General features: G+C 54.2%; 1 protein-coding gene and 1 long non-coding RNA gene across 2 annotated transcripts; both read right to left on the reverse strand.

Moving 5' to 3' along the window:
* Positions 1–3096: 3096 nt before the first annotated feature.
* Positions 3097–5487, reverse strand: LOC123330142. Its single transcript, XR_006545836.1, has 3 exons — positions 5180–5487; positions 4551–4847; positions 3097–3225 (listed from the first exon to the last, which is right to left on the reverse strand). It is a non-coding gene; the product is annotated as an uncharacterized LOC123330142 (long non-coding RNA).
* A 41-nt stretch (positions 5488–5528) lies between these two features.
* KCNN4 (potassium calcium-activated channel subfamily N member 4) lies at positions 5529–21340 on the reverse strand. Its single transcript, XM_006048519.4, has 9 exons — positions 18733–21340; positions 15558–15653; positions 13837–14267; positions 11527–11662; positions 8475–8585; positions 8233–8351; positions 7770–7839; positions 6383–6550; positions 5529–6125 (listed from the first exon to the last, which is right to left on the reverse strand). Exons 1-8 carry the CDS (start codon positions 18889–18891, stop codon positions 6386–6388), a joined length of 1287 nt encoding a protein of 428 aa, XP_006048581.1. The 5' UTR covers positions 18892–21340; the 3' UTR covers positions 5529–6125; positions 6383–6385.
* Between the last annotated feature and the right edge of the window lie 950 nt (positions 21341–22290).

The raw sequence follows: 22290 nt of genomic DNA on the forward strand, positions 1-22290 counted from the left end.
GGATAATTTCATAAGCTAACAAGTGGGCGTATTATTCCAACAATTTTGGGGTAACAATTTCCAGGAATTGGGCCACCACCCTCTTTTTGGCCTTCTATGGTCAGCTTCAGAACTGTCATGGCGTGTGTGGTGTGTCACTTAGCATATGCTGATATATTACAATGAGCATATAATGAGGCTCAGGGTCTAGGGAAGTTGTATCTTCTGTCATCTTGGGCCTAGTGGGCCTAGTTTTAATTGTGTCATCAAGATCTGCATCATTCTTTTAAAGGTTGGGTCCTATCCCCTCCCCTCCTGTCTTGGTCCCACTCTGTTGTGGAAACTTCTCAATACTGTAATAGAGAATCTATAAGGAAAAGTTTATAGGCACTTATTTTTCTTTATCTTTTTTTGTCTCAGTGTAACTTAAATGTGGCCAAGTGCAGAAAAGGGTCATTAAATGTTTACAAATATATATATGTACTCATGTAACCACTAACCAAGTCAAGATAGAGAGCATTTCTGAAACCCCAGAGATTTCTGTTGGGCTGTTTCCCTGTCAGCTCCCCTGCTCCAGAAACAGCCTCTGATCTGATTCCAGTCATTACAGATGAGTTGCGGCTGCTCTTGAACTTGATAGAAATCTGACAGCAGGTCTTCTGGGTTGTCTGCCTTCTTTAGCTCTTTGGTCTGTGAGAGTCTTCCCTGCTGTTGAATGTATCAGGAGCTTGTTCTGTAAGAACTTGGAAATCCTTTCCAAGTTGTTTCCATCAAAAACAAGTTCGATGATTGTAAAACAACCTGCATGTAAGAACTTCCAAGTTCTTACATGCAGGTTGTTTTACAATGTAGAAAATAAAGACCCAAGTTGAATTCCAGCTGCTTTGCAGTGTAGTGAGTACATGGTGGGCTTTAAGGATAGTGGAGGATGGAAAGTGCTTAAAGTTCTGGGGGGCCAGTTTTAAGATGGGAGGAAAGACAGCATGTTTGTGTGCTGCTGGGAGGAATAGTGAAACCATGCCACTCAAACAAACTTGAACCCACAGGCCAGGACTCACACCCAGCCAAACCCAGACTGGGACTCAAACCCACGGTCCTTTAATTGAGATCACACACCTGGCCTCAGCACTTAATGAAGCTCAGGCTCTTGATGTCCCCTTGCAGGAAGAATTCAGTGAAAGACAAAGTGACAGGTAAGAAATAGATTTATCTAGAGAGAAACACACCCCACAGACAGAAGGTGGGCTGTCTCAGAAGGCGACAGGCCCTGGAAATTTGGGGGCTGTGAGTTTTTTATGGACTGGGTAATTTCATAGGCTAATGAGTGGGAGGATTAGTCCAGCTATTTCTAGGAAGGGGCAGGGATTGCCAGGAATTGCAGCACAGCCCACTTTTTGACCTTTTATCATTGGCCCTGAAACTGTCATGGAGCTGGCGGGTGTGTCATTTAGCTAAGGTATTACAGTGAGTGTATAATGAGACTCAGGTCTACTGGAAGTCGAATCTCCAGCCATCTTGGATCTAGTTGGTTCTAGTTTGTCATGTCCTATGGCAGTATCATTCTTTTAAAGGTTGCCCCCTGCCCCTTCCCTTCTATTTCAATAGCAGGGAAAATGGATGAGGGAAGAAACTTAAGACTCTGGCCCTTGAGGAAGTGAGAAAGGGTGCAGCCAGGGTACACCCTTGGCTGGACTAGAAGAAGGGCCAGTTCATTCTGGTAGAAGAAAGAAAAGACATTGCTTCCAAGTTGCAAAAGCACTCTCCTGGTTTTTACATGTTAGCAGCTGTCCCACACAGCAGAAACCTAAAAAGTCTTTAGTCTGCAGTCTGGTATTAATGTGATATGGCTTCCTTCATGGACCCTCATAAAGAACTGGAAAAATACTGGTGATATTTGTTCTACATGGATGGGGAAAAGGGGACAGGAGAGTCCAGGAAAGATGACCAGTTTTGACAATTCTTGGGAAGGAAGAGGAGCCCTGTGGCTGGAGCAGCTGTGATATTTGGTTTATAATAAATATGGATTTGGGCTTTATCCCGGAGTCTGGCACAGAGCTCCTAAAACCTTTGGAACTTCCAGTAAAGAGAGTAATAAGGGTGTCTTTTGTAATGAGGTGGTTTTGCGAAGCATCTCGGTAATCTGAGGATAGGGGCTGGGTGCCAGGGGCCCCAAGGGGTGATTAGAGGTTTAGAACTTCCAGATCTACAGGAAGGGGAGAGGGGTTGGAGGTTGGATTAGTTGCCAAAGTTCGATGATTTAATCAGTCATGGCTATGAAATGAAGCCTCCATAATAACCCCCAAAGGACAGGGCTTGGAGAACTTCCAGGTTGGTGAACACTTGGAGATTTGGGGAGAGCGGTGCCAAGAGAGGGCATGGAAACTCCCTGCCTCTTCCCCAACCCTTGCCCTGTGCTTCTCTTCCATCTGGCTGTTCCCCAATTACATCATTTTATAAGAAACCTATAATCCAGTAAATAAAACGTATATCTGAGTTCTGTGAGTCACTCATTGAACCCAAGGAGGGGGCTGTTGGATCTGTAGCCAGTTGGTCAGACACACAGGTGACAATCTGGACTTGAAATTGGCATCTGAAGGGGTAGGGGTTGGGGGCAGTCTTGTAGGACCCAACCCTTAACCTGTGGAATCTGATGCTGTCTCTGGGTAGACAGTGTCAGGGCTGAGTTGAATTGTGGTGTCTGAGAATTGCTTGTGGGGGCGGGGCGGGACCCAAACCACAACACTGGAATTGGGTGCAGAATCATTATCTGCTGTGACAGGGAGGGGATAGGGAGGCTAGAGGAGGGGTCGGGCCACAGCCTGAAGAGCCCCCCAGGTGAGGCCTGTGGGGTATTAACACCATTCTGTAGGGAAAAAGAACGCAGCCCTGGCTGATACCTGGAAGCAGGTACACACCAGGGCGCGCAGCAGGTTTCTTTTCAAAGTTCAGAATTGGGCAAAAGAAAATCAAGATGGGAAGAGAGAGTTTTTAGGGTCATGGAAACTTCAAGCTTGAGCTGAGTGGTATTTGCTCGGGTGAATGCATTTGTAAAAAAATCTATTGAGGCTGCTTTTAAACTTTGTGTCATTTATGTAAAATAAATCTCAATAAAAGAAAAAATGAGTGGGGACTTGCCTGGCGGTCCAGTGGTTGAGAATCTGCACTTCCATTGCTGGGAGCACGGGTTCCATCCCTAGTGGGGGGACTAGGATCCCACATGCCGCAGGGCTGGGTCTAGGAGCTGGACTTTGACGGAAATACAGGCAGGAACCATGGGAGGGTTTTGAGCAAGGGAAGAGCCCAGTCGTGTCTTGGGTGGTGGCCCCAACCCCTGACTGGCCCTCGAACCCCAGTAATCCCCCAGCCCTTTCTGGACCCACTTTTCCCCAACCTGTCCTCTTACAGGCATGGAGGCAAAACTGAAGTAGGAGGGGGAAGTTGCCAAAATCACCGTGAAACCAAGTCCCTCGGGAGCAGAGCCCTCTGACTCATGCCTGCAGCCCCCACGCTGGTGCAGGGCAGTCAGGAAGTGGTGATGGTGTGAGGGGGTGAGCAAAGACTGCTGGAAGGGGGGCGTCGGGATCCGTGCTCCACAGTGAGTGGCGGCAGAGTGGCGGGGGCAGATCCGAGCATTCAGAACGGCAGTGCTCTCCCGTGCTCTTAGTGCCTTAGGCAGAAAGCCCCTTCTCACCAGTGCCTACCTTGTCCCAGGAGAAACCAAGCCATAGAAGGTGCGGCGCTTCCGGCCACCCCAGGTAGGCAGTGTGTTCATTCAGTGATAACTCACTGAAGCCCAGCATATATGCAGGCCCTCGACATTGAAGACACAATATAGAGAGCAAAAATGAAAGGAGGGTATAATGATCCCTAAATGAAATGAGCTGACTGGCTAAGCGCTGGGCCTTCAGAGCCAGGCCATCTGGGTCAAATCCCAGCTTCGCCATCTCCTTGCTGCGGGTTCGGGTAGGGTTCTTAATCTCTGTGCCTCGGATTCCTCATCTGTATAATGGGACCAGTAATACCACCTTCCTTCTGTAGAGGTTTTGTGAGATCATTTATATAAAGGATTTAATGTGGGACTTGGCACAATAAATATTACTGTGATAGAGACAGGTTCAGGGGGGCTGTGGGAGCTTCAGAGAGGGCTTCCTGGCGGAGGGGACACGTAAGCTGGGGCCCAAAGGAGTTGGAAGGAGTTTGCCCAGTGAAGCCAAGTAGAACTAGGAAAGGGTGGTCCCAGTAAGGGATCTGGCAGCACTGAGGAGGGCTCACTGGAGGGGAGGGTGTTGGAAGTGTTCCTGTTTCCTCTGCCCCCCAGGTGGGCTGGCGTCCAGAGGAAGGGGCAGTGGGTGGGGCAAGCCCCAGTTTAGCTCTGGGGGCTGAGGGGTGGGGCTGGCTGAGGACTTGCAGGGAAATCCAAAGATAGCTCAGCAGAGAAGGATGACTCGAAGCCCGGGCTTCCCCACAAGTCAAGGGAAGCGGGGATGAATCAGCCTCTCAAAGTGGAAGGCAGCGGCTGTGGGAAGTGAGACCCAGGTTCAGGATCCAAGGCCACTCTGTCTCTGACTCACCTCAAGCCAGGCTTGGTCTCAGGATGCACTGGGTGAGAAGCCAGATCCTCGAGGCCTTCCTCCTCTCGAAACTTCAGTCTCTGTATTTGTACAGTGGGGTGGGGCGGGGCAGGCAGAGGTGGTGATGACTTACAAAATGGGACTGCAGAGCTGGGCATACAGGAGGACCTCCATAAGCGCCAGCCCCCTTCCCATTTCCTGGCCAAGTCCTAGCAGATATGAGAAATGAGTACAGGGGATGGTTTGGGGTTCCTGTTACTCTCCTGATGGACGAGTTGTCATCTGGGTTCTCATGGGCTGTGAGTAGAAAGGGGCAGAGGAAAGAGCAGCCATGTACTGATTGTGTCTGAAAATCAATAGCACTGATAAAAATGATTAAGTTATCTCTCATGAATTCTTACTAAATGCCCAACCCTCTGTGCCCCTCCCTGTGGGAAGGTGACCCCATCTCACAGGTGAAGTGAAATGTTCAGCGAGATGAAGCCACTTGCCCAAAGTCACACAGCCAGTGGATGGCAGAGCCAGGGTTTGAACCCCAATCTGTCTGAATTCAAAGCCCTTGCTCTTAGCCTAAGATCTGGGCTGGGGCAGGGGTAGGGACAGTGTTGAGGACTCTTCAGCTTACAGACCTGGGGAGGATAGTTCTCGGAGCCCTCTTTTATAGTTGCAGAAGCTGGTTCAGGCAGGCTTCCTCGGCGGCTCAGGAGGTAAAGAATCTGCCTGTAATGCAGGAGACTCAGGTTTGATCCCTGGGTCGGGAAGATCCCCGGGAGGAGGGCACGGCAACCCTCCGCAGTGTTCTTGCCTGGAAAATCCCCGTGGACAGAGGAGCCTGGCGGGCTACAGTCCGTAGAGTCGCAAAGAGCCAAACAACTGTAGCGACTGAGCACGCAAGCAGGTTCAGACAGGGAAAGGGCCTTCCACTGGCTGACCTGCCTGTTTGGAGTGTGGGTGTGTTTAGAAAGAAACAACAACTTCTGGCTTTGTTTAACATTTATTGCAAAGTATAAGAGCAGAGACTGGTGGGCTGCACCCCGGCCCCTCCCACCTTCTCCCACCAGATAATTCTCTGCACCTCTGGAGAAACAGTGTCCTCCTCGCTCTACCGCCAGGGGGCGCTGCCTCCTGCCTCGTCCCGGCCTCGGGCCTGGTTCCTTTAGCTCTGCCGGCCGGCCAACGGGTCACTGAGGCAGCCCTGGATCCTGTACTCTGGGCCCCTGCGCCCCTCCTCTTCCTCCTCTGGGACCCAGGAGTCCCGGCCCCCAAGCACCTCCACATCCAACTGAAAGCTGGTGGCCATCTACAGCAGCAGAGTGAGGATGTTTTTGTCGAGGGTATGTGGGGCAGGGGTGACCGTTTTCCCATTTGGGGCCTTGATGGGGGGTGGGCCACGGCCTCCCTCCCTAATCCAGCATCTCCTCCGGCATCCTTCAGCATCCACCATCCAAGGTGGGGCCCCCAGCAGTCCTCACACTTAGAGGGGGCTTTATATGTACAGCTGGGTCAGGAGTAGCAGAGAGAATGTCCTTGACCTCAATCCTGGGGAAGGGTAGCCTGGTTCTTCCCAGATGGGTCCTGGGGAGACGAACAGAGAGTTGGATAGAAAGGCAGGCCAGACACCAGAGGAAGAGACAAACCAAGCAAAGAAAGAGGGCGGGGGGCGGTCCAGCCCCAAACTTGGTGTCCCTCACTGCAGGCAGAGCCAGAGCAGAAGAGATCGGGTGGCCTCAACTCCAGCCCCTCTGTCCCCCTCCCCTTTAGCCACATGGGGTGCTGGCCACAGGACACCCTTCCTCCAGGAGGTTCTCTTGCCCAAGTCCCAGCCCCCTCACCAGCTACGTGGCCTCCTGGCTTGGTTCTGGAAGCTGCCGTGGCCCCAGCGCAGCACTGAGCAACTCGCTCAGGGTGTCCAGCCTCCCTGCTAGCGCATCAATCTGCTTCTCCAGGGCCTGGTGAGAGCTGCTCAGACGGAGCTGCAGGTCGCACAGGATCATGTGCATCTGGGCAGAGGTCAGAGGAATCAGGGGGCTGGGGGAGACTCCCTCCCTGCCCTGCAGAGTAAGGCAGTGGAACCAGCATTTCCTAAGTCCTTACAGGCCCAGGAGATTATCCTCAATAATAACAGTTACCATTTATCAACCACCTGCCACCGCCCAGCGACTGGGCCACGTGATCCTCATACGCACTTTAAAATCCTCCTAAAAGTGTGGGAATGGGAATCCTGTTTCCATTTTTAACAGCTGAGGAAACAGGCCTGGAGAAGATAAGTTGACATGCCCAAGGCAGCGCCCGGATCAGGGTGACCCGAGAACGTAGTAGGCGCTCACTTAAGTCTTTGTGGCCTTGATGGCTGCCTGACTTTAAAACCCACAGAGTCCTTTCTCTGCCTTCTCAAACTAGGATTCACAGCTTCGCCCTTCAGGGCGTGGGAGCTTTCTATGAAAACTTTTGACTTCCGCGTTTGGGGCCAGGTGGCTAATCTTAGAAATCACGGCCTGCCAATTCCGGCAGATCTAGGCCACTGCCATGCAGTTTAGGGGCCCGGCACCTGCAACTGTGTTTACCATGGCATCAGGGCCCAGGGCCACTGTTTGAGTTGTCGCGGGCCAATGAGAAAAAAGCAAAGGCTACCGGATAAGCAAGAGGAGCTGCTAACCAAGTCAGTGGGGCGCGACGTCACTGACCCTGAGCACCTCAGAGTCAAGGAGACCCGGCAGAAGGAGGGCAAGCCCTCGACCAGGAAGCCTGCCCGGCGCTCCTGGCCACCTTCCTCCTCTTCACAGCAGCAGCACAGATTGAGTTTTCCCAGAACAATGTCACTCGTCTGTATGTTGGTGCTGTTAATTCACATTTTATTGCTTTGCACTTTGTGTTTGAACTTCGTCTGTCAATTTGCTTTGGTTTTATGGTTGTATAAGAGTCATAGTTGAAAGGAATTTTATATCTACCCACATGTAGGGAACTTGACAATGGAAATAATTTCACATCAAACACTGGAGTTCTTTGCACAAGTAAGTTCCTTAGGCTTCAAAGGAAGCTGCACCTTTCACGAGAAGCTCTATTGCATCATTCACTTATTCATTTGTTTGTTCCTTCAATCACAAGAGCTTTCTTGAGTGCCCGTGTGTGCCAGTGTCCCCGATTCCAGGCCTAGAGCTCCTTACCAGCCACCCCCTACCTCCCTCTTCTCCTAGACCCCCTCTCACGGGATCCCAGTACCTTGGAGATGTCCACCATAGAGTTCACTTGCTCCCGGAGCTTTCTGTGTTTCAGCCGCACCTGGCGGAACCTGGGGGTTAAAAAGAACAGCAAGGGGTGGGGGTCAGAGCGGCCCTAGCATAGGGGTGGGATGAGGGGAGGAGAGACTCACAAAGATAAGAGTATAATGAGGAAAAGTTGCCAGAGAACTGAAGGGGTGGGAGTGAGTGGCTGCACCCATAAGCCCACCTCCCACATAGAGACCCAGGTAGCCAGACCCACAGGCACTCTGAAACATGCAGACCAAACCATCACAGACACACAGTCACTGTGATGTCCAGGTGGGCATCTGTTTAGTGGGACCACACACAGGCATCCTGACCTGGGTATGCATTCATACTCACACACGGACACACACACACACACTCACACCCTGCAGAGAGGAGTAGACTCAGACAGGGCTGTACACGGCGTGTGCACACACCTGTTGATGGCAGCCAGCAGCCGGCGCTGGTGCTTGCGGGCGGCTCCAGACTCCTTCCTGCGTGTATGTTTGTACAACATCCAGGACTCTTGCAGCACTCGGGCAGCTGACTCCCTCATCTGGGGGTGGGCGGCACAGTGTCAGGGGAGATGGACCCCCTAGGGCTCTGGGAGGAGGGGCTGGGGGCTTGGACTGCTGGGTCTGAGAGAGGGTGTGTTCTGGGTGCTGGGGGCCCCCCTCACCTCTTTGGCATACTGAATATCCATCATGAAGTTGTGCACATGCTTCTCTGCCTTATTAAACTCCAGCTTCCGGGCCACCACGGCCACCAGCAGGGCTGTGCAGCAGACTCCCTGTGGGCACAGCAGGTGTTATGACACAGGGGCCCTGGGGCTCTGAGGGCCAGCCATGTGCCGCCAACTCTCTCTATCTCTCCTTGAACCCACCCAACAGCCACAGCTGGCAGGTACCACCCTCCTAGTTGACAAACAAGCAAACCCACTGGGAGAGAACCAGGGTCCCAGAGGTCCCAGAGGTGGAGCTGAGATCAAAATCACACATCTGAGTGCAACTCCCGGGCATGGTGTTTACACCTTACCATGTCCTGTTTTGTTAAGGGTGTGATCGGAGACGGGGGAGAAGGGCTGGTGCTGGGTGACAGGCAGACCTCAGGCTCCTGCAGGACCCCTGCCTCCCCACGTTCCAGTCGGCCATCAGGTCATCAGGGGTGTTCTTCCCCCTCCTCCCCACCCCTACAGATGCTGCCCAGCTCTGGCCACATCTTCTCCCTCCTGGACAATTTCTAGCCTCCCCTTCACCCCATCCTGACCCAGCTGTGACCCTGACCCCCTCACCCTAATCTCCTTCTGAACTCCCATGGCCCCAGACTTCTTAGCCTGGCTCTCAGGGCCTGCTAAGGTCCAGGCCACTCCTTCTCTGCCCAGCCTCCCTCTCAGGCAATTCATCCCTCACCTGCCTGAGCACCTTGTTCCAAACCCTCACTCTCATCCCTTCCTTCTTGAGGCCTCTGATCCATCAAGGCCCCATCAAATCCCGACTGCCCTGTACCACCTGCTCACTGTCCCTGGAGTTAGAAAGAATCATCTGAAGTCTGTCCCCATCCCATTATGTTTCAGCTCTTGACCCTCAGAACAATTTACTAGCTACAGGGACCGCTTGGGTTCCAAGTCCAGCTTGGAGCAAGTTATCTAATCTCACAGTGCCTGAGCTTCTTATCTGTGCAATGTGCACGCCCTCACAGAATAACTCCAGGGATTCCGTCAGTTAGCACCTTGAGAGCAGAGCCTGGCAGAGTATGGACCCAATAAAATTTAGCCATTATTATTTCATTGCATCCTGGAACCTCTTGGCCGGGAGTAGGCTGTGAACTCTAGTGCAAAGCTACTGCAAAACTCACCATGAAAGAGTCTTCTGTCTCAGGTTCTCCCTTTCTCAAATGAGGGAGGAGGTCCCAGGCAGCCCTGAGGGCGCCTGACCCTTTGGGAGTGTGTCCCTGGCTGCATCCCTGCCCCTCTTTCCTAGTCACAGAGACTCACCACTGTGTGTGTGTGTGTATGTGTGAGCCACATTTCCCTGCCACCCCATGCATCACCTGTGGACCCAGGACTCGGGGGTTCAGCATGTCCTTCCTGGGACAAATCAGGGCTGGGGGCTGTTGGCTTGAATTCCTGAGCTTGAAGGGAGCCAGATCTCATAGGGACGTGGAGGCCAAGGCATTGGGTGCTGGGTCTATAAAGGGAAGGAGGTGGGTGTCTAGATTCAGAGGGAGGCTGACTCTGGGGTACGGGCTCGGGTCTAAGGCTTAGGGAGCCCTCTGTCTCATCCTTGAGGGCACAGGAGCTAGGATAGCATACAGCCACATGCTTGGAACCAGCTACAGTAACAGCTTCCCCATTGCCACCCCTGACCCATTTCCTGAGCCTTTCTTGTGCTTGAGACCCTTTGTGTGCTGTGCTGTGCTATGCTCAGTTGCTTCAGTCACGTCCAACTTTTTGCAACCTGCCAGGCTCCTCTGTCCATGGGATTCTTCAGGCAAGAGTACTGGAGTGGGTTGCCATGCCCTTCTCCAGGGGATCTTCCTGACCCAGGGATCAAACTGGTGTCTCGTGTCTCCCGCATTGCAGGCAGATTCTTTACCCACTGAGCCACCTGGAAGCCCTTTTGAGACCCTTTACATGGTTTAATTAATTTAGTCTTCTCAGGAGCTCCTTGAGCAGTACACTGGTATCATCATCCCCATTTTATAGACGAGGAAACTGAGGCCCAGAAAGATTATATGGCTGACTCCCAGCTAGGAAGTGGCAGAAACAGAATTTGAACTTGAGCAGCCCGAGCCCACAGGCAAGCTCCTGATATCTATATGCAATAGCCTTAATGGAGACTGGGAAACTGGATCCCTGGGTCCTGAAGGAACCTGGAGCTGGGAAACCAGGTACCCTGAGTCCTGGATGATTGAGAGGGTAAAGAGGGGAGAGAGCAAGATCCTGAGCCTTGGGGGAACTCAGGGCTGGATTCCTGAATTCTGGGAGGAAAAAGGGAAAAAGGACTGGGAGGTTCCCAAGGAGGATGAGGTCTGGGGTGCTAGATTCCAGAGAGAGTTAGGACTTTAGGAGATGGATTCCTGGGATTTTCAAAGGAAATAGGGCTGGTGTCTGTGTTCTGAGCAAAGATCCACATAGTCAGAGCTATGGTTTTTCCAGCGGTCATGTACAGATGTGAGAGCTGGATCATTAAGAAGGCTGAGAGCTAAGAATTGATGCTTTTGAACTGTGGTGCTGGAGAAGACTCAAGAGTCCCCTTGGACAGCAAGATCAAGCCAGTCAATCCTAAAGAAAATCAACTCTGAATATTCATTGGAAGGACTCTTGTTGAAGCTGAAGCTCCAATACTTTTGATCACTGGATGGGAAGAGCCAACTCATTGGAAAAGACCCTGATGCTAGGAGAGACTGTAGGCAATAGGAAAAGGGGACAGCAGAGGATGAGATGGTCAGATAGCATCACCAACTCAATGGACATGAATTTGAGCAAACTCTGGGAGACAGTAGAGGACAGAAAAGCCTGGCATGCTACAGTCCATGGGGTTGCAAAGAGTTGGACACAACTTAGGATCTGAACAAAAATGATTGTGTCCTGGTCAGGCAGTGAGGCTGTAGGGGTCCAGACACCCATGTTTCCTGGGGTGTACCTGAGGGCTTCAGTTGGCTCCATGGTTTCCTGGGGCCTGAGGGATGAGCAGTGTGCAATACAGGAGCCCCTGAGTGGATGTACTCACCATGACGCCAGTGCAGAGGCAGACAATCTTGCCCCACATGGTGCCTGGCACCACATCGCCGTAGCCAATGGTCAGGAATGTGATGGGGATCAGCCACAGTGTGTCCGAAAGGTGCCCGGTGGCATTCACGGCCTGCCTATAGGGGAAGAGCGGGTTAGTTCTGGGGTTCCTGTGGTGTTTGATACCCTCTTTCTTAGCACACACCCACAGTCAAAAAAAGCACTCAAAGCTTGCCTGGCTTTGGCAAGCCTGCCTGGCCTCCTCTTTGCCATGTGACCTAGACAAGATGCTCAACCACTGTGGGCTGTGGGCTTTGAACCTGGATCCTGTCAATTCCAAAGCCCATTTGGTTTCAGCTAGGCTACCAGGGCTGCTGCATTTAATGTGGTTGAGGGGTTGAAAGGGGGAAGAAACCCAACCTGAAGTTCACTTGTCAGTCCCTGGCAGGGAACTGCCTCCACCCAGAGAAAGGGTGGGTTTTCTGATTTCCACAAAGATTCTATGTGGCCTAGAGGTGGCTCTATCAGGACTAAAAAGGTGGGACTCTAAAAAGGCTTGGGCGAGGGGATTCTCTTCTTTCCCCACACTTCATGGAAGGGGATATTTAGGTCTAGTCATAGAAAGGACTGAAAATCAGGATGTGTCTAACTCTGACCCATAGTTAGGCCAGAGCAAAGAAAGCATCATTCACCAGGGTCCCAGAAACCTCAAAACCACTAAGTTAGTGCCCTGAGGTGGGGACTGAATCTGTACGGTTAAGCCCCACCCCTTTCATCCCAAAGTACACTCAAGTTTGTGGACTTCCGCCTCTCAGAGGCTCAGAGAGGAGAAATCTCAGGGCAGATGGTCCCATTCTCCACCTCCCCTCAAGAATCCTTTGCTCGATGTACTAAACTAGAGGTTCTCAAACTTGGGCCAGCATCAGAATCAACTGTTAAAAACAGATTGCTGGGTCCCGCCCATTAGAGTCTTGGATTCCATAGATATGGGTGGGGCCTGCGAATTTGGATTTGCAACCAGTTCCCAGGAGATAGAGAGCATACTAAAAAGCAGAGACATTACTTTGCCAGCAAAGGTCTGTCTAGTTAAAGCTATGGTTCTTCCAGTGGTCATGTATGGATGTGAGAGCTGGACTATAAAGAAGGCTGAGTGCCAAAGAATTGAGGCTTTGAACTGTGATGTTGGAGAAGACTCTTGAGAGTCCCTTGGACTGCAAGGAGATCCAACTAGTCCATCCTAAAGAAATAAGTCCTGAATATTCATTGGAAGGACTGATGCTGAAGCTGAAACTCCAATATTTTGGCCATCTGATGCAAAGAACTGACTCATTGGAAAAGACCCTGATGCTGGGAAAGATTGAGGGCAGAAGGTGAAGGAGACGACAGAAGATGAGATGGTTGGATGGCATCACCGACTCAATGGACATAAGTTTGAGTAAACTCCAGGAGTTGGTGATGGACAGGGAGGCCTGGCATGTTGCAGTCCATGGGGTCACAAAGAGTTGGACACAACTGAGCAACTGAACTAAATCCAGGAGATGCTGCTGGTCCCAGAACCGCTGGCTAAGATTACCCCTAATTTTTTTTATCTGTAAGATAAATGGGGCTTCCCTGGTGGCTCAGTGGTAAAGAATCCATCTGCTAATGCAGGAGACGTGGGTTCAATTTCTGGATTGGGAAGATCCCTGGAGAAGGAAATAGCAACCTACTCTAGTATTCTTGCCTGGGAAATCCCAGGGACAGAGGAGGCTGACAGTCTACAGTCCATGGGGTCACAAAGAGTCAGACAGGACTTGGTGACTAAAACAACAACAAAGATAAGTGGAGGCCCTGATGGGGTACAGTTCCAGCATCAGGTCGGAGTCCCGCAGGCAGCCGGGAATTTCTTCCAGGGCAGCCCCGGGGTGGTTAGGAGCACCTACCAGTGCATCTGTGCTAATTTGGAAAAGAAGAAAGTCTCCTTCCTTCAAAGCAGGTGCAACCCTTGGCCAGCCAGGCCCCAGGGCCTGCATTATACCTGGATTCCGGAGGCAGGAGAGATTTGAGGCAGGAAGGGCGGGGCTTCCTAGGGTATATGTGTGTTGGGGGGTTGGGGTGGGGGAGACTGGAGGCTGCAAGTGGACGAAAGGCTTTGGGGCTGGTCTGTCAGTTCTTCCCACCCCGCTGCATAAGAGTGCGGACAGATAGCTTTCTCCACGGCTTGGTCCCGGGGAGTCCTGATCTGCAGCACCGTGCAGGGCAAGCCTGGTTGTAAGCGGCTCCTCCAGAGGCTTCAGGTACCCTCCATCCCCACCCGCCCTGGCACCCTCACCTCTCGGCTACCGACAGCACCCAGGCGGTGGTGAGCCAGAGGCCAAGCGTGAGGCAGAGCAGCAGGCGGCCGGGGTGCGTGTTCATGTACAGCTTGGCCACGAACCAGTGGCGGAAGCGGACCTGGTTGAGCGCGCCGATGCTGCGGTAGGAGGCGTTGAGCAGGACGCCGCTGCGCAGGAGCAGGGCGCGGGGCACCAGGTACAGGCGCAGCAGCATGGCCAGCGACAGCAGCGCCTCCCCCTGGTCCAGGAAGCTGGGCCAGGACTGCGTGGCCGCGGTCTTCGGGAACCCCGAGCTCAGCACGCACGGCGGGCCCGGCACCGGCGGCGGGTGCAGCCCGCACACCACCAGCTCCAGCACGATCTGCGCCACCTGCCGCCCGGTCAGCGCCACGCGCCAGTCCCGGAGCCCGTTGTCCGTCATGAACAGCTGCGGGGAGGAGGACGGACGGAGAAGGAGGGAGTCACGCGAAGGTCAGGCGCCGGCTTCCCAGCCTGCGCGAGGAGATAAGGGGGGCGCACCCACGGGGCCGCAGAGGGAGGCAGATAGCGCAGGGCCTGGGGCCGGGGAGGGTGGGGAAGGGACACGGCAGGACCAGAGGAAGACATCTCTCCGCCTTCACTCCTGTGTTCCGTGCAGCCTACTTCCAGAACCTCCAGCCCAGGAACACTTATTGAGTGCCTACTGTGTGCCCGACGTTGAGATATGTTGAGGATATGGGTGAACAAGACAAAAACGCCTTCCTCCCTGGAGCCTACATTCCACATCCACGGAGGCAGGCCTTACTCCTGTCTCTGGGGACCCAGCAGTGTTACTGACAGCATCCCATTACAGTGACAATAGCCAACACGTGCGGGGCACCTGGGGGGTGCCCGGCATTGCGCTATCCTCTTTGGTGTTGTGACTCCCGGAATGCTCACAAGACAGTGAGATTGAAGGTATTCCTACTCCCACTTTATAGATGTGGAAACTGAGGCCCAGGGCGCTCAGGTGCAGCTGCACAGCTGGGCTACGAAATCAGGCCGCTTAACTTCTTGAATGACTGCTATGAATGATAAGGTCTACTTACTGAGCTTGTCTTGTATGCCAGTCTCTGCAAGGGGCATACCACACTCAGCCAATAACCCCCGTTTTATACACCAAGGTGGTGGGGCAAGGGTCTAGGGGTTGGGAAGATGGGAGGAGAGGGGAAGGGGTGCGGAGCCCAGTGTGGATTGAGACATGCGATGGGAGGGGGGATCCATGTGGGGGAGAGGGCGCCCTTCCATGTGATGGGAAGGGTGCCTAGATCTGGGGGTCATTGGCACAGAGGTGGGGAGCTCAGGCATGGGGAAGGACTTCAGGCACTAGGATCTGAGTTGTTGGGACCGGAATAGGTGGGGGCCCAAGGGTTAAAGAAGGGAGATCTGGGAGGCTGGACCTGGTGTGAGGTAGCCTGGAGCTAGAGTGGACAGAGAGGCCTGGGGGTGGGAACTCTCGGCACCTACAGGAGTGCCTGCCAGGTGAGTCAGAGGGCAGCAGGTGGAGGAAGGTCAGGGCTGCTCCAGGAGGCTCTGTCTGTTGTCCACAGTTCATCCCCTCCGGGTAGATAAGGGTGTGGATGCATCTCAGGGTGGAGGAAGCTCATTACTCAGCTCAGCAGGCTGGAAAGTGTGAGCTGACAGGGCGTGGTGGGGGCTTAGGGGAGCAAGAAGGGGCTGGGGGTGGGGCCTGCCCTACCTGGACCTCTTTGGCGTGAAAGGCCACGATAAGGGAGAGGAGCAGGAACGTGGAAATGCTGATCATGCATTTAACCAGGAACAGGTAGAGCACCCACTGTTGGGAGGGAGAGAGAAAGGGGTGAGATCCTAGGTCTCCACCTGCTCTGCCCCCTCTACCCTCCTCCCAAACCACTATCCCTTCTCCCTTCCCATTGATTCCTAGCCTCCTAACCCCACCTCCAGTCCAGCCATCTCCTGATGCGTCCAGGTCTGAGGAAGCCTCAAAACTGTCATCGGGTCCCCAAGGAGAGCACCCTCTTCCTTCCTAAGGGGACAGCCCTGGCCCAGATGCAGGGTTCACCCTCCTCCTCAGCCTCTCCTAAGATCACACCCCTGAGAGAAGACCTCAAAATGCACATTCCTTCCTAACTGCCGCGTATGGGTCCCCATCAAAAATAGTTCTCAGTTGGTGGAGGGGTGTCTAGAAACAGATATTTAGCCTCTAAAGAGTGTCCCTCCTCTTCCCTTCCTACCCAGCTGGTCTCTGCCCTAGAAAGCAACTTCAAGTCTCCCCCCACCCCAGCAACCCAATTCCTAAGGAGCCTAGAAACTGTCACTCAATCCCCAAGGAATGAATGACAGCCTACCTTGCCCTCATTCAGGAGCTGGGTCCCTGAGACCCCAGCCCCAGCTTTGAGAAAGGCCTCCAGTCCTGCCCTGTATGGCCTTCCCCCACCCACCCCCCACCTGCTCCTGCCCTCTCTCCTGGCTCCAAGCCCAGGGCAGATCTGGCCGGAAGCACATGGCCTCCAGAAACCACGGGAAGTTTTTTTTCCCTCTCTTTGTGCGTCTATACCTTGGAGGAATCTAGAATTCTTAAGGGAGAGATTTAGAGGGGAATGGGACTGCTGGATTCCCTAGGAGGGGGTGCCTGCCTGGAAGGTGGTGTCAGGGGAAAGCTGGGCGCCCGCAATGAGCTCAGCACCTGTTTCTTCTAGAACGCTGCCAGCTCTCCCCTCCGGCCAGGGCCCCGCCTCTGTGCAGGGGAAAAGGGCCAGTTTCCTGCCCCGGGGGGCCTGCCCCCCTCAACCCTCCCCGAACAATGGTGCTGTTGTCCCTAGCCCTCCCCCACCTTCTATGGCTCCCCAGTTCCCTCTCCCTTTCTTTAGTTTGTCTCAAGCACCCCACCTGACCCAGCCCTCTCCCAGCTCTGTCGTCCACTTCTCTGGTGGTCCTCTCTCCTTTGCAATTCCTTTTGCCCCGAATCCTGCACCCCCTTCTCTGTCTGTAGCACGCTGTCTCTCACTGCATCTTTGCCTTGGTCTCTGTCTGTCTGTGTCTTTCTGTGTATCTCTGCCTCTGTGTGTTTGTGTGTGTGTTGAGTCGATTCAGTCGGGTCCGACTCTTTGTGACCCCATGGACTGCAGCCCGCCAGGCTCCTCTGTCCATGGGATTCTCCAGGCAAGAATACTGGAGTGGATTGCCATGCCCTCCTCCAGGGGATCTTCCCAACCCAGGGATGAAAACAGTGTCTCTTATGTCTCCTGCATTGGCAGGCGGGTTCTTTACCACTATCACCACCTGTGTAGCCTCTCTGTACCCCTCACCACCCTCCCTCTCCTGCCCGGCTGCATCCGTCACGTTCCCCTGTCTCAGTGGGCTCTGGCCCCCGCCTCTCCAGCCCCTCCCTGCTATCAGCAGGTGTCTGGATCCCTGCAGAATGAATTCATTAGACTGTGATGGATTGTGATGGAGGTGGGGAGGGGACATGGGTATTGTCAAGGCGGTCATAGAAAGGGGGCTGAGGAGGACCCTTCGGGTCATCTATTTCAACCCTCACCCCCAATTTCCAGTTGACAAAACGGGCCCAGAGAGCTGCAGCAGATGCCAGAGTCGCCCTGCTGGAGGCAGCAGCCTGGTGGGCCGTGGAGGGAAGCAGGGGGAGGTGAGAAGGTGGAGAGACTGGATGGTGAAGGAAAGACCCCCGACCCATAGCATCTGCCCCCTTAGCCTCACCTCCCCTGCTGGGCGGGGTGCTGAAGCCTGGGAGCGGCGGGTCAGCTGGGCCATGCTTCCTGTTGGCCTGGGCTTCGGCGGCCCCACCCCCTCAGTGCCCGCTGCCCTCACCCGGCCAGAGGAAGCCAGTCTGCCCCGACCCTCCGTGGGGCTCCTGGGTACTTCAAAGCTGCCTGCCTCTCCCACTCCCAAATCCAAGCCTGAGCCTTGTCCCCGGGAATGCCCCCACCTCAACCCTCAAATCCAGGGCCCCCCGACAAGCCCAGTTCCACACCCCTTACCCCAGACAGATCTGCAGCCCCTCCTTTCCTGTTGAGCAATTCCGTCCCATCCTGCAGCTGCCAGTTCTGACCCATGTCCTTCATCTGCCCCCATCACAGCCCGGACCCGGGCTGGAATGTGCTGGAAGCCTGCTCAGACCTGTCCCGGCCCCACCTGTCCTTTCCTTCCCTACGCACACTATCCTCAAAGTCAGCCCCTCTTCCCCTACACACGCTCTAAGGCGCCCTCCCCTTTAAACCCAGGAGCCCAGGCCCCCAGCCTCTCCTCCCCGGGACCCAGGAGCTCAGCCTACGAGAAACCTACCTCTCCCTTATTTCTCAGACTAAATAGATTCTGAGGAAGCTGAGCTTCTCAATGATGGAGATGGAATTGGCAGCAGGAGGGGGATGCTTCTCCCCCCCCCCCCACCAACCCCCACCCCCCAACCCCAGCCAGTTTTTTCCGTCTCTGCCCTTTGCCTCTGAGATACTGGGCAAACATTTGAGTTCAGATAAGGACCAAGGAGCCTCCACCTAGTGGAAGTCAGCCTTTCTCCTCACCCTCCCTTCACTGAACCTGGGGCTACCCCTCCCCTAATCTGCTCTTGGGAGACTCCGGTATCTGACCAGCCACCCCTTGGACCTCCAACTGTCTGACTGCAGTATCTTCAAATTGACACCCTGTGACCCCTCTTCCCTTCCTTTTGCAGAGGGGGCCCCCTACCATTTCCCTCCCTGCATCCCAGGAGTCCAGCGCTCAACCTCCTCCACTCTCAGACCCGGGGGTCCCCGGCCCCACCTCCCTCTGACCCTGGCGTCTCAGCCCCCAGCACCTCCTCCTCCCTTAGACCCAGGAGTCCTGGCCCCCAGCCCCTCCTCCTTCAAGACTAGAAGTCTCTGCCTCTACCCTCCACTCACCGGGCACCCCCCGAACCACAGCATCTCCGCATGCAGGACCATGAGTCCAATGCCAGTTCCTGCCAGTGCCAGTGTCCAGCCAGCCAGACTCTTCTCCTGCTCCAGCAGGCGCTTTCGCCGCCGCAGGGCCCCCAGGCCCGGCACCAGCTCCCCGCCCATGGCTCCCGGGGTCTTGGGGCCCAGCCAGCTTCCTGCCCAGGGTCCCCCACCTCGCAGCACGCAAAGGGCAGCCACAGTGGCTTGAGGCCCCCAGCCTGCTCTGCTCCCTCGCTCTGGGCTTGTGCTTTGAGGCACAGCAGAGTCTGTGCCCTCTGGGAGGTGGTGACTGCTGGGCAGGGCGGGGAGGTGCTGGGGAGGCCCCCGGGCAGAGGGGAGGCTCCCCAACCCCCCTTCTCAGACTAAGGAGGGGCGGGGGTGTGTCTTAGGGCAGAGCAAGGAAGAGGCGTGCGTCCACGTGGATTAAGACACACACACACCAACACACAATGGGCTTTGTCACACACAACGGTCTGCAGCGTATAATACACACCTACACTGGGCCACACCCGGACACCACTCAACATGCAGTGATTACACCCTGAACCATGGCATGGCCAGAGACGGAACCTAACACCCATGGGCACACAACAGTACTGACACCGAGTGACTCACAACTCCCGACAAGCTCTGAAACCCACAGCCACACCCAGACACCACACACACGGTGTGACACACGCCGGCACTTAGCGAGCAGGCAGCGCCCCGTGGCACACAGGGCCACCCAAATATTGTCCACACAGAAGCACAGACATCACAGTCAAAACTGGCACAACATTGTCTGACACAAACAGCCACACTCAGACACGGCACAGGGGATGATGCCCGTCCGTAGCTACACAAACACGACCTATACAAGTGTTCCACAAACACGCAGTCTGTATTGACTTAGCAATCCCCCTGTGCCACGCACAGCATATCTGTATGAACAAGGCACGCAGCCATCACACACCCGTGAAACAGTACCCCATACATGCAGACACACAGCATTTAGTGACACACCCATGGCAGTCACCACTCACCTAGCACAGTGACTCCGGCACATAGGCTCATAGAATGATTCACAGCACACACGGATTCACCTCAACACACAATGTAACCCAAGTACACGCTGCCATTCAAATATACAGTCAGAGAACAGTAGGAATGGATGCGTGTGGGAAAAGCCTACAGGCACAGTGACACACACAGAAACCCAGGGGGCACCTGCCCCTATAAGACGTCCTGAGCTGTTTTGTTGCATCACCCAGGACACAACAGAATGGTACCCGGGGGAGGGAGGCCGGGCACACAGGCTACATAGGCCCTGATGCCCAAGAGCCACATACACGGAATAGAACACCACCATTGCCTCAGACTGACAGCACATACCACCCCCACGCACATGATACACTCCAACACCAGTGGCCACACAAACACCACATATACAGGGTAATACGCAAAGACACCATGACCCCAAACACGGATACAGTCTGCCCAGCACAGACACTGTGTCCCGTGAACCGGCGGATGTGGCCCACTGACACATCCGTCACCTAGGCTGGCACCAACACCCACACAGCACCAGGGGGACACCCTCTGGTACAGTGTGATACACAGCCACACAGTCACAACACTCTGAGTGTGGTCGCCGGGCTGTGTCCTTGGCAGGGAAAGGAGAGACCCCCAACATGGACATACACCTTGAAGGAGAGCACAGTGTCACATCACTGAGTGAGACACAACTGTTACACACACACAACCTATAATGAGACACAACACGTGCGCTGATGTACAGAACAGCAAATGCAATGCAGAATGATGCGTGATGACTCCCAGAGTGACAGCCGCCTGGTGTGTGTCACGTGCCCACGTGCAGCAGCATAGAAGTCACGCACGGGTCTCTACTGTATACAGCTGGACACAGATCAAAGCCCTCCCGCAGCAACGCACGAGGACTTGCTGGCAGGGTGACACAAAACCCCTCTTAAGGTGTGGCCCGTGGACCCATGGACACCACTCTGGGTGGGGAGGAGGGACACACAAGGCATTAGCCCCTTTCCCTTCCCCGGAGTCACGTGTCGAGCAGGAACATGGACCCGCCAGCCACAGGGCAACGAGACACACACAGACACGCCTGGCGTCACACCAACACAACCCACACAGACACGCCCAGAGGCACCAAACCGCAAACGCAGACACACCCGGTGACAAAAACACAACCTAGGCTGGGGCCCTGCCCCGTGCCACGCGTGTGATCCCCACTCAGGATGGGAGGCGGAGACGCGGCGGGAGCGCGATGGAGACGCACGCGTGTGCCGGCTCGGAGGAGACGCTGCCGCCTCTGGGCGATCACAAGACTGCAGCCCGCACCCCAGCCGCCCACCTGCAGCCCTCCGTTTCTCCTCTCCTCCCTCTCGGCTTCCCCGGGGCCTCGCCTCTGACTCCTCTTGTCTCTCCCACTCTGGAAGCCTCTGGGTTCGTCTTTATCTCTGTCTTCGGCTGTCTTTCTCGGTCTCTGTTTTCCTCTGTTCTAAGCCCCTCTGTCTCTTCCGGCTCTCTCTCTCTGAGTACCTCTGACTCGGTGCATTTGTGTGGTTCCGTTTCTCTCTCTCACCCTGCTTCTCTTTGTGTCTCTGTGTCTCTCAGCATCTCTGTCTCTGCATCCCACTGCTTTTTAAAATTTTTACGAAGTATAGTTGATTTATAATGATTCTGGTGTACAGCAAGTAATTCAGTTATATATATGTGTGTGTGTGCGTGTGTAAATGTATATTTTCTTTCAGATTCTTTTCCATGATAGGTTATTACAAGATATTGAATGTAGTTCCCTATGCTATACAGTAGGTCCTTTTTGTTTCTCTATTTTATATACAGTAGTGGGTATCTGTTAATCCCAAATTCCCAATTTATCCCACCCCCTTTTGCCTGCAATGCGGGAAACCAGAGTTCCATCCCTGGGTGGGGAAGATCCCCTGAAGAAGGAAATGGCAACCCGCTCCAGTATTCTTGCCTGGAAAATCCCATGGACGGAGGAGCCTGGTAGGCTACATACAGTCCATGGGGTCGCAAAGGGTTGGACACAACTGAGCAACTTCACTTTCCTTTTACCTTGGTGACCATAAGTTCGTTTTCCGTGTCTCTGACTCTATATCTGTTTTGTAAGTAAGTTTATTTGTGCCATTTTTTTAAGACTCCCTATATAGGTGATACCTGATGACCCCTCTGCTTTTCTATTTTGCTCTCTGTCCCTGTCCTCGTCCTTCTGCTTCCATGCCCCTCTTCTGTGTTCTCACTGTCTGTGTCTCTAACAGGCTCTGTCTCTCCTTTTTCTTTTTTGGTTGTGCCAAGTGACTTGTGGGGGTATTAGTTCCCTGACCAGGGATTGAACCCAGGTCCTCAACAGGGAAAGCGCAGAGTCCTAACCACTGAACATCCAGAGAATCCCCACCCCCACTCCGGGTCTCTGTCTCATCCTCTCTCTGTCTCTAGAGCTCTGTGTCTCTGGACCTCTCTAAGCTCATCTCTGCCTCAGTTTCCCTC

The sequence above is a fragment of the Bubalus bubalis genome, chromosome 18, assembly GCF_019923935.1.
Source record: "Bubalus bubalis isolate 160015118507 breed Murrah chromosome 18, NDDB_SH_1, whole genome shotgun sequence".
NCBI classification, from domain to species: Eukaryota; Metazoa; Chordata; class Mammalia; order Artiodactyla; family Bovidae; genus Bubalus; species Bubalus bubalis.

Bases quoted from the DNA above. Each gene is read 5' to 3' on its own strand.
- KCNN4 (XM_006048519.4), bottom strand. From the start codon at position 18,891: ATGGGCGGGGAGCTGGTGCCGGGCCTGGGGGCCCTGCGGCGGCGAAAG. The intron at 15,654-18,732 runs GTGAGTGGAGGG...CCCTCCCAACAG, and splicing joins TGTGGTTCGGGGGGTGCCCG to TGGGTGCTCTACCTGTTCCT. The intron at 7,840-8,232 runs GTGTGTGCACAC...TTTAACCCCCAG, and splicing joins CTGCTGGCTGCCATCAACAG to GTTCCGCCAGGTGCGGCTGA.